This window comes from Myiozetetes cayanensis, unplaced genomic scaffold (assembly GCF_022539395.1).
Source record: "Myiozetetes cayanensis isolate MyiCay16 unplaced genomic scaffold, myiCay2020 scf833, whole genome shotgun sequence".
NCBI classification, from domain to species: Eukaryota; Metazoa; Chordata; class Aves; order Passeriformes; family Tyrannidae; genus Myiozetetes; species Myiozetetes cayanensis.
Window position 1 is genome coordinate 1 of NW_026088112.1, and position 10,252 is coordinate 10,252.

Consider the following 10,252-nt stretch of genomic DNA (forward strand, 5'->3'; position numbering starts at 1 on the left):
CTACAGACCCCCCAAAACCACCTCCACAGACCCCCCCAAAACCCCAAAACCACCTCTAAAGACCCCCAAAATCCCGTCTGCAGAACCCCCCAAACCACCTCCAGAGCCCCCTAAATCCTCCTCTGAACCCCCAAATCTCCTCCCATCCTCCCACAACCCCCAAAATCAACACCAGCCCCCCAAATCCCCCAATATTCTTCCCCAGCCCCCTCACACCCCAAAACCACCCCCAGGCCCCCAAATGCCCCCCCCAAATCCCCAATATCCCCCTAAATCTCCAATATCCCACCCAAATCCCCCAATTCCCCAAATCTCCCCAGCTCCCCCAAAATCCCCAAATCTCCCCAAATCCCACCTTGCTGCCGGGGTCGCTGCAGCCCCACCTCGTCCCCGTAGCTCAGCACGGGGTCCCGGGGAGCCCCCAGACCAGCAGCAGCAGTTGGGGGTCCTCAGGGGCTCCCAGGCCTCCCAGGGGGTCCCAATCTGCACAGGGACAGGGGGCTCAGTCACTTCTGGGACCACCCCCTTCCCCAAAATCTGGGATGGGACCCCAAAAAAAAAAAAAAGCTCAGGGAAGTGGAGAGGATTTTGGGGGATTTGGGGGTCCCAGGTGGTTTATGGGGTGGGGCTGGTGGGCCCCAAAAAATTTATCTGGGGGGTCTTGGTGTCATGGAGGGAGGAGGAACTGGGAGGTCTGTGGGGGGTTTGGGGGTCTCAGAGGGGTTTTGGGGTCTCACGGAGTGTTCTGGGGTCTCAGGAGGGTTTTGCGGTCTCACAGAAGTTTTTGGGGTTTCAGGAGGGTTTTGGGGTCTCAGGGAGTGTTTTGGGGTCTCAGAGGGGTTTTGGGGTCTCAGGGGGGTTTTGGGGTCACTCACGGTCCAACCCAAGCCAGTTTTGAGGCTCAGGAAGGTTTTGGGGTTCAGGGATCTCAGGGGGGTTTTGGGGTCACTCACAGTCCATCCTAGGTCAGTTTTGGGGCTCAGGGATCTCAGGAAGGGTTTTGGAGTTTCAGGGGGGTTTGGGGTCTCAGGGAGGTTTGGGGTCACTCACAGTCCAGCCCAGGCTGGTTCTGGGGTTCAGGAGGATTTTGGGGCTCAGGGGTCCCAGGGAAGGTTTTGGGGTCTCAGGACGGTTTAGGGTCACTCACAGTCCAGCCCAGGCCAGTTTTGGGGCTCAGGAGGATTTAGGGGTTTCAAGGAGGGTTTTGGGGTCACTCACAGTCCATCCCAGGCCGGTTTTGGGGCTCAGCAGCTCCTTCAGCTCCCTGGCCATGCTGTCCCCAGGCAGGTTGGTCTCCACCACCTTCAGGAAGGGCCCCACGAGCAGCCCCAGCCCCCCCGTCCTGTTCAGAACCTCCTGAGGGTCCCGCAGGCGGGTGCCCCCCACCAGCACCCTAAAACAAGGGGAAAGGGTCAGGGGGGTCCCAGAACCCCAAAAATACCCCCAAAAGCCACCCCAGAAACCCCAAAACCACCCACCAGCACCCTAAAACAGGGGGACAGGGTCAGGGGGGCCCAGAATCCCAAAAATACCCCCAAAATCACCCCCAGAAACCCCAAAACCACCCACCAGCACCCTGGAAAGGGGGGGACACGGTTAGGGGGGGCCCAGAACCCCAAAATACCCCAAACCACCCAAACCACCCCAGAAACCCCAAAACCACCCACCAGCACCCTGGAACAGGGGGCACGGTCAGGGGGTCCCAGAACCCCAAAATACCCCCCAAAACCACCCCCAAAAACTCCAAAACCACCCACCAGCACCCTAAAACAGGGGAACAGGGTCGGGGGGGCCCCCAGAACCCCAAAAATACCCCCAAAAGCAACCCCAGAAACTCCAAAGTCACCCACCAGCACCCTGAAATGAGAGGGCAAGGTCAGGGGGCCCCCAGAACCCCAAAAATACCCCCAAAATCACCCAAAACCACCCCCAGAAACCCCAAAACCACCCACCAGCACCCTAAAACAGGGGGGCACGGTCAGGGGGGTCCCAGAACCCCAAAAATCCCCCCAAAACCACCCCCAGAAACCCCAAAACCACCCACCAGCACCCTAAAACAGGGGGACATGGTCAGGGGAGCCCCCAGAACCCCAAAATCACCCCCAGCACCCCAAAAACAACCCCAGCACCCTAAAAATGAGAAAAGTCAGAAGTGTCCCCCCCAGCACCCTAAAAACCACCTCAGCACCCTAAAAATCCCCCCCAGCACCCCAAAAAGGGAGAGGGGGGCAGAACCAAGGATCCCACCCCCACCCCCTGAGGAGAAAGAGCATATAAATTTGGGGAGGGGGGGGTCCCACACCTGGGTGCCCCCTCCCCCAGCACCCCAAAATCAGGAGTTTCAGGAGGGTGTCAGTGAGTTTGGGGGCGGGGGGTGAGAGAGGGATCGGGAAGGATTTTGGGGGGAGGTCAAGGGGGGGTTTTTGGGGGGGGAAATCAGACCTGGAGGGTCCCCCAGGTCCTGAATCCTCCGTCAGGTTCCTCCACTTGGTCACCACTGGCAGCTGAGGGGGGAACACGGGGGGGTCACCCCAAATCCTTTCCTCCTAAACACTTAAAGACCCCCCCAGCCCCTCATTCCTACGCACAGCCCCTCCCCCAAGGACTCCCTAAATCCCACTGATGCCCCCAAAACCACCAACACCCCAATTCTACCCCCACAGAGACCCCCCAGCACCCAACCCCAAACTCCAACCCCAAATCCCCCCCAGCCCCAATTTGTGCCCTCAGAGAGACTCCCAAACCTCTCCCCTCCCTCCAACCCCCCCAACCCCGATTTCTGCCCTCAGAGAGCCCCCAAAAATTCCCCCAATCCAAACCCCAACACCCCAACCCCAATCCAAACCCCAAATCCTCCCTAGCCCCAATTTCTGCCCTCAGAGAGACCCCAAAAACTCCCCAATCCAAACCCCAACCTCCAACTCCCCCAATCCGAACCCCAAATTTTCCCCAGTCCCAATTTCTGCCCTCAGAGAGACCCCCTGAACCCCCCCAACCCAATCCCCCAACCTCCAAAACCCCAACCCCACCCCCAATGTCCCAACCCCCAAATCCCCAGCCTTCTGCCCTCAGAGACCCCTAAATCCCCAACCCAACCCCCAACCTTCCCCACCTCCAGCTCATCGATGCCATCCAGGAAGATTCCAGAAGCTCCACGTTCCAGCCACAGGCTCAGAGCATCCTGGGGGTGAAGGGGAAACAGGGTGGGGTTCAGAGAGGCTCCATGCCTCTCCCCTATAAGCCCCAATAACACCCCAAAACTGCCCTTACCCCTCCAAACCAGCGTTGTCACCCCAGAAACCTGCCCCCCATGAACACCCCTTGCCCCCACCCCCTCTAACTCCCACCCCTCGACCACCACTCCCTCCCCACAGACCCCCCATAACCCCCTGCCCCCATAGCCCCCCATAATCCTCCTGAACCCGAGCCCCTCCAAACTCCCCAACCCCAACCCCCTCCATCCCCAACCCCCCACAACCCCCTGAACACTCAGCGCCCTCCAACCCTCCAAAAGCCCCCAACCCTAAACCCCTCCAACCCCCATAAACCCCAAACCCCAAACTCTTCTGAACCCCAACACCCTCCACCCCCAACACCCCCCATAACTGCCCCAACCACCCTCATAACGCTCAACCTCCCCATAATCCCCTGAACCCCAACCCCATCCAACCCCCCAAAACCCCCAAACCCCAAACACCTCCTAACCCCCCATAGCCCCTAACCCCCTCAAACTCTTCTGAACCCACCCCCTTCACCCCACAAACCCCCTAACCACCCTCATAACCCTCAACCCCTCCCCATAACCCCCTGAACCCCAACCCCTCCTTAACCTGCAACTCCTCCCCATAATCCCAACCCCTCCAACCCCCACCTTCCAGCTCCCCAATAACCCCTGACCCCCATCTCCCCATAACTCCCCCAAAACGCCCCTCCCTTCCCCCATGACCCCCAAAGCCCCCCCAGACCCACCTTGACCCTCTGGTGCACCACGGGGTCCGTGGCCCAATCCCCCCACACGGGATCCCCCCCGGGGTTGGGGGTCAGGTCCACGATCACCTGCACTCCTGGGGGGGTGAAAAAAGGGGGTCAGGACCCCCCCAAAACCCCCCTGGAGGTCCCACTTTTGGGTCTTCCCCCTTTTGGGGTCTCCCCCACTTTAAGACCCCACTTTTGGGTCTGCCCCACTATGGGGTCTCCACAGTTTTGGGGTCTCACTTTTGGGTCTGCTCCTTTTTAAGTCCCCATTTTGGGGTCCCACTTTTGGGTCTGCCCAATTTTAGGGGTCCCACTTTTGGGTCTCCCCCATTTTGGGCTCCCACTTTTGGGATCTCCCCCACTTTGGGGTCTCCACAGTTTTGGGGTCTGCCCCTTTTTGGGCTCCCACTTTTGGGATCTCCCCCACTTTGGGCCCTCCACAGTTTTGGGGTCCCACTTTTGGGTCTGCCCCTTTTTGGGTCCCCGTTTTGGGGTCCCAGTTTTGGGTCTCCTCCTTTTTAGGTTTCCACTTTTGGGGTCTGCCCCACTTTGGGGTCTCCCCCACTTTGGGGTCTCAAGAGTTTTGGGATCCCAGTTTCAGGTTCCCACTTTTGGGGTCTCCCCCACTTTGGGGTCTCCACAGTTTTGGGATTCCAGTTTTGGTCTCACACTTTTGGGGTCTCCCCCACAATGGAATCTCAGTTTTTGGGGTTTCTCCCACTTTGGGGTCTCCACAGTTTTGGGATTCCAGTTTTGGTCTCCCGCTTTTGGGGTCTCCCCCACTTTGGAATCTCAGTTTTGGGGTCTCCCCCACAATGGAATCTCAGTTTTTGGGGTTTCTCCCACTTTGGGGTCTCCACAGTTTTGGGATTCCAGTTTTGGTCTCCCGCTTTTGGGGTCTCCCCCACTTTGGAATCTCAGTTTTTGGGGTCTCTCCCACTTTGGGGTCTCCACAGTTTCAGGGTCCCTGCCCCACCTTTTTTCTTGGCAGCTTTGAGAAGCCTCTCGAAGTCCTCGAGGGTGCCCAGCTCGGGGTCCAGGTCCCCCAGCTCTGGGAATTGGGGTTTCCCGGGATTCTGGGGGTCCTCCGGCTTGGGGGGGTACACAGGGCCCAGCACCAGCCCCCCCACCTGCAGCTCCTCCAGGTGTTCCAGGTGTTCAACCACACCTGGGGGGGAAAGGGAACCCCAAATTTCACCCCACGGGGACACCCCAAAAATCTTCACGGGGAGCTCAAAATCCCCCTGAGGTCCCCAAACCCCCCAGGGATCCCAAAACACCCCCCCAAGGGACCCCAAAACCCCTCCAGTGACCCCAACTCCCCCCAGGGACCTCAAAATAGACCCCCAAGGGACCCCAAAACCCCAATCCCCCCCAGGGACCCCAAAACACCATTCAAATCCCTCCAGTGGACCCCAACCCTTTTAACAGACACCCAATCCAACCCCGAGTCCCTCCAATGGATCCCAAAACCAACTCCAAACCAGCTGCTTCCCCAAATCCTCTACAGGCACCCCAAAACTCCCCTCAACCCCCCTCCCCCGGCTGCTCCCCCAAATCCTCTATGGGGATCCTCAAGACCCCCAACCCCCTCTCAGGGACCCCTAAAGGACCCTCCAACCCCACCCCGGCTGCTCCCCCAAATCCTCTACAGGGACCCTCAAGTTTTCCCCCCCTCAACCATCCCCAAACTGCCCTAAACTCCCTCGCCACGCCCCCAACTGCTCCTCCAAATCCTCTGTGGGGACCCTCAATTTGCCCCCCCAACCCCCAAACCCCCTCGCTGCCCCCAACTGCTCCCCCAAATCCTCTAGGGACCCTCAAGTTTTCCCCCCTCAACCACCCCTAAACTCCCCCCACGGCCCTCCCATGGACTGCTCCCCCAACTCCTCCTAGCGGACCCTCAAACTCCCCCATTTGACCCCTCCCATGGACCCCCAAACTCCCCCAATCCCTCCCACGGACCCCCAAACTCCCCCAAACCCCCCTCCCCAGCCCCCTCACCTTTGAGGTCTCCCCCGAAGGCTTTCGGGGGTGCCCTGTAGAGGGCCCCGATCTCCCACCACGTTTTGGGGGGCAGGGGTTGGCAGCGGGGGGCCTGGGCCACGATGGCGGCCGCTGCCCCCAGCATGCCCAGCCAGCCCCCCCAAAACAGCACGAGCAGCACCCTGCGGGCCCGGGCCCAGGGCGGGGTCCCCGCCTCCCTCAGCAGCTCCTCCTTGCCCAGCCCCGTGAATTTGGGGGTCCCCGAAGCTCCCCCGGAGCCGGCGCCGCCCCCCCCGAGCGCCGCCGCCGCCTCCTCCTCGCCCTCCTCCTCCTCCTCGGGGGGGATCTTCACCACCAGCCCGTTCTTCTCGCCCCCCCCGCGGAGCTGGGGTGGGCACGGGTCCCAGTGGGGCTGGGGGCTGGGGTCCCCCTGAATCTTCCTCGGGCTCGGCCGGGGCCGCCATCGGCTCCTTCTCGGCCTCCAGCGCCGACAGCTCCAGGTCCCGGGGAGGGGACGGGGGGTCCATCTGAGGGGGGAGAGGGAAATGGGGAAGGGGATGAGGGAGAGTCTGAGGTAAAACAGCCCCCCCAGCACCCAAAAACTCACAGGGAAATGGGGAGGGGGATGAGGGGAATCTGAGGTAAAACATCCCCCAGGCACCCAAAAACTCACAAGGGATGGGGGCTCCATCTGAGGGGGAGAGAGGGAAATGGGGAGGGGGTGAGGGGGAGTCTGAGGTAAAACAGCCCCCCCCAGCACCCAAAAACTCACAGGGAAATGGGGAGGGAGATGAGGGGGGAAACAGGGAAATGGGGAGGGAAATGAGGGGGAGTCTGAGGTAAAACAGCCCCCCCGGGCACCCAAAAACTCACAGGGAAATGGGGAGGGGGATGAGGGGGGAAACAGGGAAATGGGGAGGGGGATGAAGGGAATCTGAGGTAAAACAGCCCCCCGAGCACCCAAAAACTCACAGGGAAATGGGGAGGGGGATGAGGGAGAGTCTGAGGTAAAACAGCCCCCCCGGCACCCAAAAACTCACAGGGAAATGGGGAGGGGGATGAGGGGGGAAACAGGGAAATGGGGAAGGGGATGAGGGAGAGTCTGAGGTAAAACAGCCCCCCTGGGCACCCCAGGAAGGTTTGGGGGGTTCTGATCCCCCTCAGGAACCCAAAAACTCGCATGGGAGGGGGAGCCTGAGGTAATTTCCCCCCAGGGCACCCCAGGAGGGTTTGGGGGGTCCCGAAACCCCTCGGGGACCCAAAAACTCGCAGAGGAGTTTCGAACCCTGCACTCGGATATTTAAAAAAAACACCACAACCTTTTGAAAACCTCAAGACGTCCAAAAGGCACCCCAAGATCCTTCGGGAGGCCGCGGGATCCTCCCCACTATCCAAGATCCCTCCCTGGACATTGCCCCGGGCACTCCCAAGATTTTTAAGAGAGCTCTGAGAACCCCCAAACTCCCCTGAACCCCCCAAAAACCTTCAAAGGCCTCCTGGACCCCTCAGCATCTTCCCGGGGCCCCCCTTGGACACCCCAAAACGCCCTGGGGGTTGTCGCAAACCCCTCGCCGGCATCCAAATCCGCCCCTGGAACCCCAATACTCTCATAGAGACCGCAAGAGACCCCCGGACTCCCCCAAAAAAAAAATCCCCTCAAAGCGTTATTAAATTCTTGTTACCACACCTCGTTGCTCGTGACAGGAGTGGGGGGGGCGGGGAGGGGGCGCTGCCTTTTATACCTCGGGAAGGCCACGCCCAATTTACGGTTGCCACGCCCAAGACCACGCCCCCAGCCCCGCCCCCGGCGCCGCTGAGGCGCCCGGGCCGGGCGGATCAAAGGCCACGAGACGGGGGGGGGTCGGACCCGCCCCGGCTTTACCGGTGGGGAAGCGGAACCTCGGGGGGCGGATTTAGGACTGTCCGCCCCACTCGTGGCTCTGAGAGACTCCAATTTTGGGGGTCTTTGCTCTTCTCCCCCCGAGGGAGGGGTCTCGCCGTCGGCGTCCTATTTGGGGTCCCCCCCGTTGCGCCGCCATTTTGTTGCACCCCAAGCGGCCGCCATTTTGTTGCCCCCCCTCCCCTCAAGCGGCCGCCATCTTGTTGTGTCCCAAAGTCCCCATTCACTCTCTCTGGGCGCCGCCATCTTGTTGCTCCACCCGGTGGGGGGGGGAGTTGCCATTTACGGACCTCCCCCCGCCTCGGCGGCGCGCGCGAGGCCTCCTCACTGAAAGCCGCTTCCCCCTCGCACGGGGGGGGGACGACACACCCACAACCTGCCGCTTTTTGGGGGTTTCCATCTGTCTACTGTGGGACAAAACCCCGCGGGGATTCCTCGCGTGTTTGTCCCCCCACCCCTTCCGGCGAGCAATGGTTCATCTCCCACCCTCCCTCAGCCAATCACTCTCCCCGTTATCCCGGAAGCGTTGCCGTGGTAACCACCCGGAAGTCCCTCCCGTTATCCCGGAAGCGTTGCCGTGGCAACCGCCCGGAAGTTCCTCCCGTTATCCCGGAAGCGTTGCCGTGACAACCGCCCGGAAGTCCCCTCAGGCCTCCCGGAAGCGGCGGCTCCGCCATGGGCGCCTCGAAGAAGCACCGGGAGCGCGGCGGGGCCGAGGCGGCCGAGGAGGCTCCGGGAGCGGCCGCGGGGAGCGGTGGGAGCGGTGGTGGAAGCGGGAGCGGAGCGGGGCGGCCCCGCGAGCACCGCAAGCACCGGCACCGCGGCGGGGAGCGGCGCGGGAAGCGCAGCCGCTCGCGGGGCGAGCGCGGCGGCTCCGGGGGAGGCTCCGGGGGAGGCTCCGGCTCCTCCTCCCGGCGCGGCGGAGCAGCTGAGGAAGCGGCGGGCAGGGGAGGAGGCCATGGCCGGGGGGACAGAACGGAGCCCGACAGGAGGGCCAAGAGGGACAGGAAAGAGGAGCGGGAGGAGCCCGGTGAGGGGAGGGGGGTGTTGAGGGAGAAGGGGGTTGAAAAGGGTCTGGAGGAGGCTTGGACTGATTTTGGGGTGGTGGAGGGAGCTGGGAGGGGGTTTTGGGGGACTGGGAGGATTTTGGGGCAATGGAGGGACATAAGAGGGGGTTAAAGGCATTTCTGGGAGGGACTGAGAATAATTTTGAGGGAGTGGAAGGAGACGGAAGGGGATATGGGGGGCTGGGAGCGATTTTGGAGGAAGATGGAGGGAGCTGGGAGGGGGATTAGAGGGGTCTGGAAGGGGCTTGTGGGGTTCAGGGAGGGATTTGAGGGGTCTGGAGGGGTTTTAGGGGGTCTGGAGGGGGATTGGGGGCTGGGAGGGGCTTCGAGGGGTCTGAGGGGTTTGGGGGGTCTAGATGTGGGTTAGAGGGCCAGCTTGGGGGCTCAGTGAGGGGTTTGGGGGGTCTGGAGGGGGATTGGGGGGTCTGGAGGGGATTAGAGGGGCTGGGAGGGTTTGGGGGTGTTGGGAGGGGTTTGGGGGGGTCTGGAGGGGTTTGGGGGGTCTGAGGATTGGGGGTCTGGAGGGGTTTGGAGGGATCTGGAGAGTGGGTTGGGTGGGAGGGTTTGAGGGGTCTGGAGGAGGTTTTGGGGGTCTGAGGGGGATTAGAGGCTGGAAGGGGCTTGGGGGTGTTGGGAGGGGCTTGGGGATCTGGAGGTGTTTGGGGGTCTGAATGGGATTAGAGGGGCTGGGAGGGCTTGTGGGGGTCGGGAGGGTTTGAGGGGGTCTGGAGGGGTTTTGGGGGTCCTGGAAGGGGATTGGGGGCTGGGAGGGGTTTGAGGGGGTCAGGGAGAGGGTTTGTAGGGGTCTAGATGTGGTTAGAGGGCTGGGAGGGGCTTGGGAGCTCAGGAGGGGGTTTGGGGCTGGGAGGGGTTTAGGGGTTTAGATGGACGTGGGGGATTTTGGGGACCCTGAGAACAATTTTAGTGTGGTTACGACGCACTTGGGGGGTGGTTTTGGGCTGCAGGGAGGGGTTTTGGGGGTTGATTTTTGGCTGTTCTGATATCTTTGGGGCTAATTATGATTAATTAATTAGCAATACCCATTAACTGCTCCCCAGCCTCCCCAAACCCACGGCAGCCGAATCCTCCTGAGCGTGGAAGAAACAAAGTGAGACCCCCCCAACCCCTCCCCCACCCTTGGGTGCCCCAAAGGTCTCACCTCAAAATCCCCTGGATCCCCTCAGGCCCCCTCATCCCTTGTTTCCCTTCCAGTAAACTCCGGGCCAAGCTAGGACTGAAACCCTGGAGACCAACACGGTCAAGAAAGGTTAGTGGAGGAGGGGGCACCCAATTTTGGGGGCCTGGAGCCGATTTTGGGGTGCCA

At 61.4% G+C, this 10,252-nt stretch overlaps 1 protein-coding gene across 1 annotated transcript; it reads right to left on the bottom strand.

Annotated features, from left to right (window-relative positions):
* Positions 1 to 355: 355 nt before the first annotated feature.
* LOC126652409 (4F2 cell-surface antigen heavy chain-like) lies at positions 356 to 6,488 on the bottom strand (the record flags this gene model as incomplete). Its single annotated transcript, XM_050339144.1, is given in 10 exon segments — positions 356 to 403; positions 406 to 451; positions 454 to 483; positions 1,219 to 1,393; positions 2,443 to 2,504; positions 3,113 to 3,181; positions 3,970 to 4,064; positions 4,952 to 5,143; positions 5,980 to 6,380; positions 6,382 to 6,488. Coding segments are annotated over 10 exon segments (1,225 nt in total), but the record flags the coding sequence as incomplete, so codon positions are not given.
* Positions 6,489 to 10,252: the final 3,764 nt, after the last annotated feature.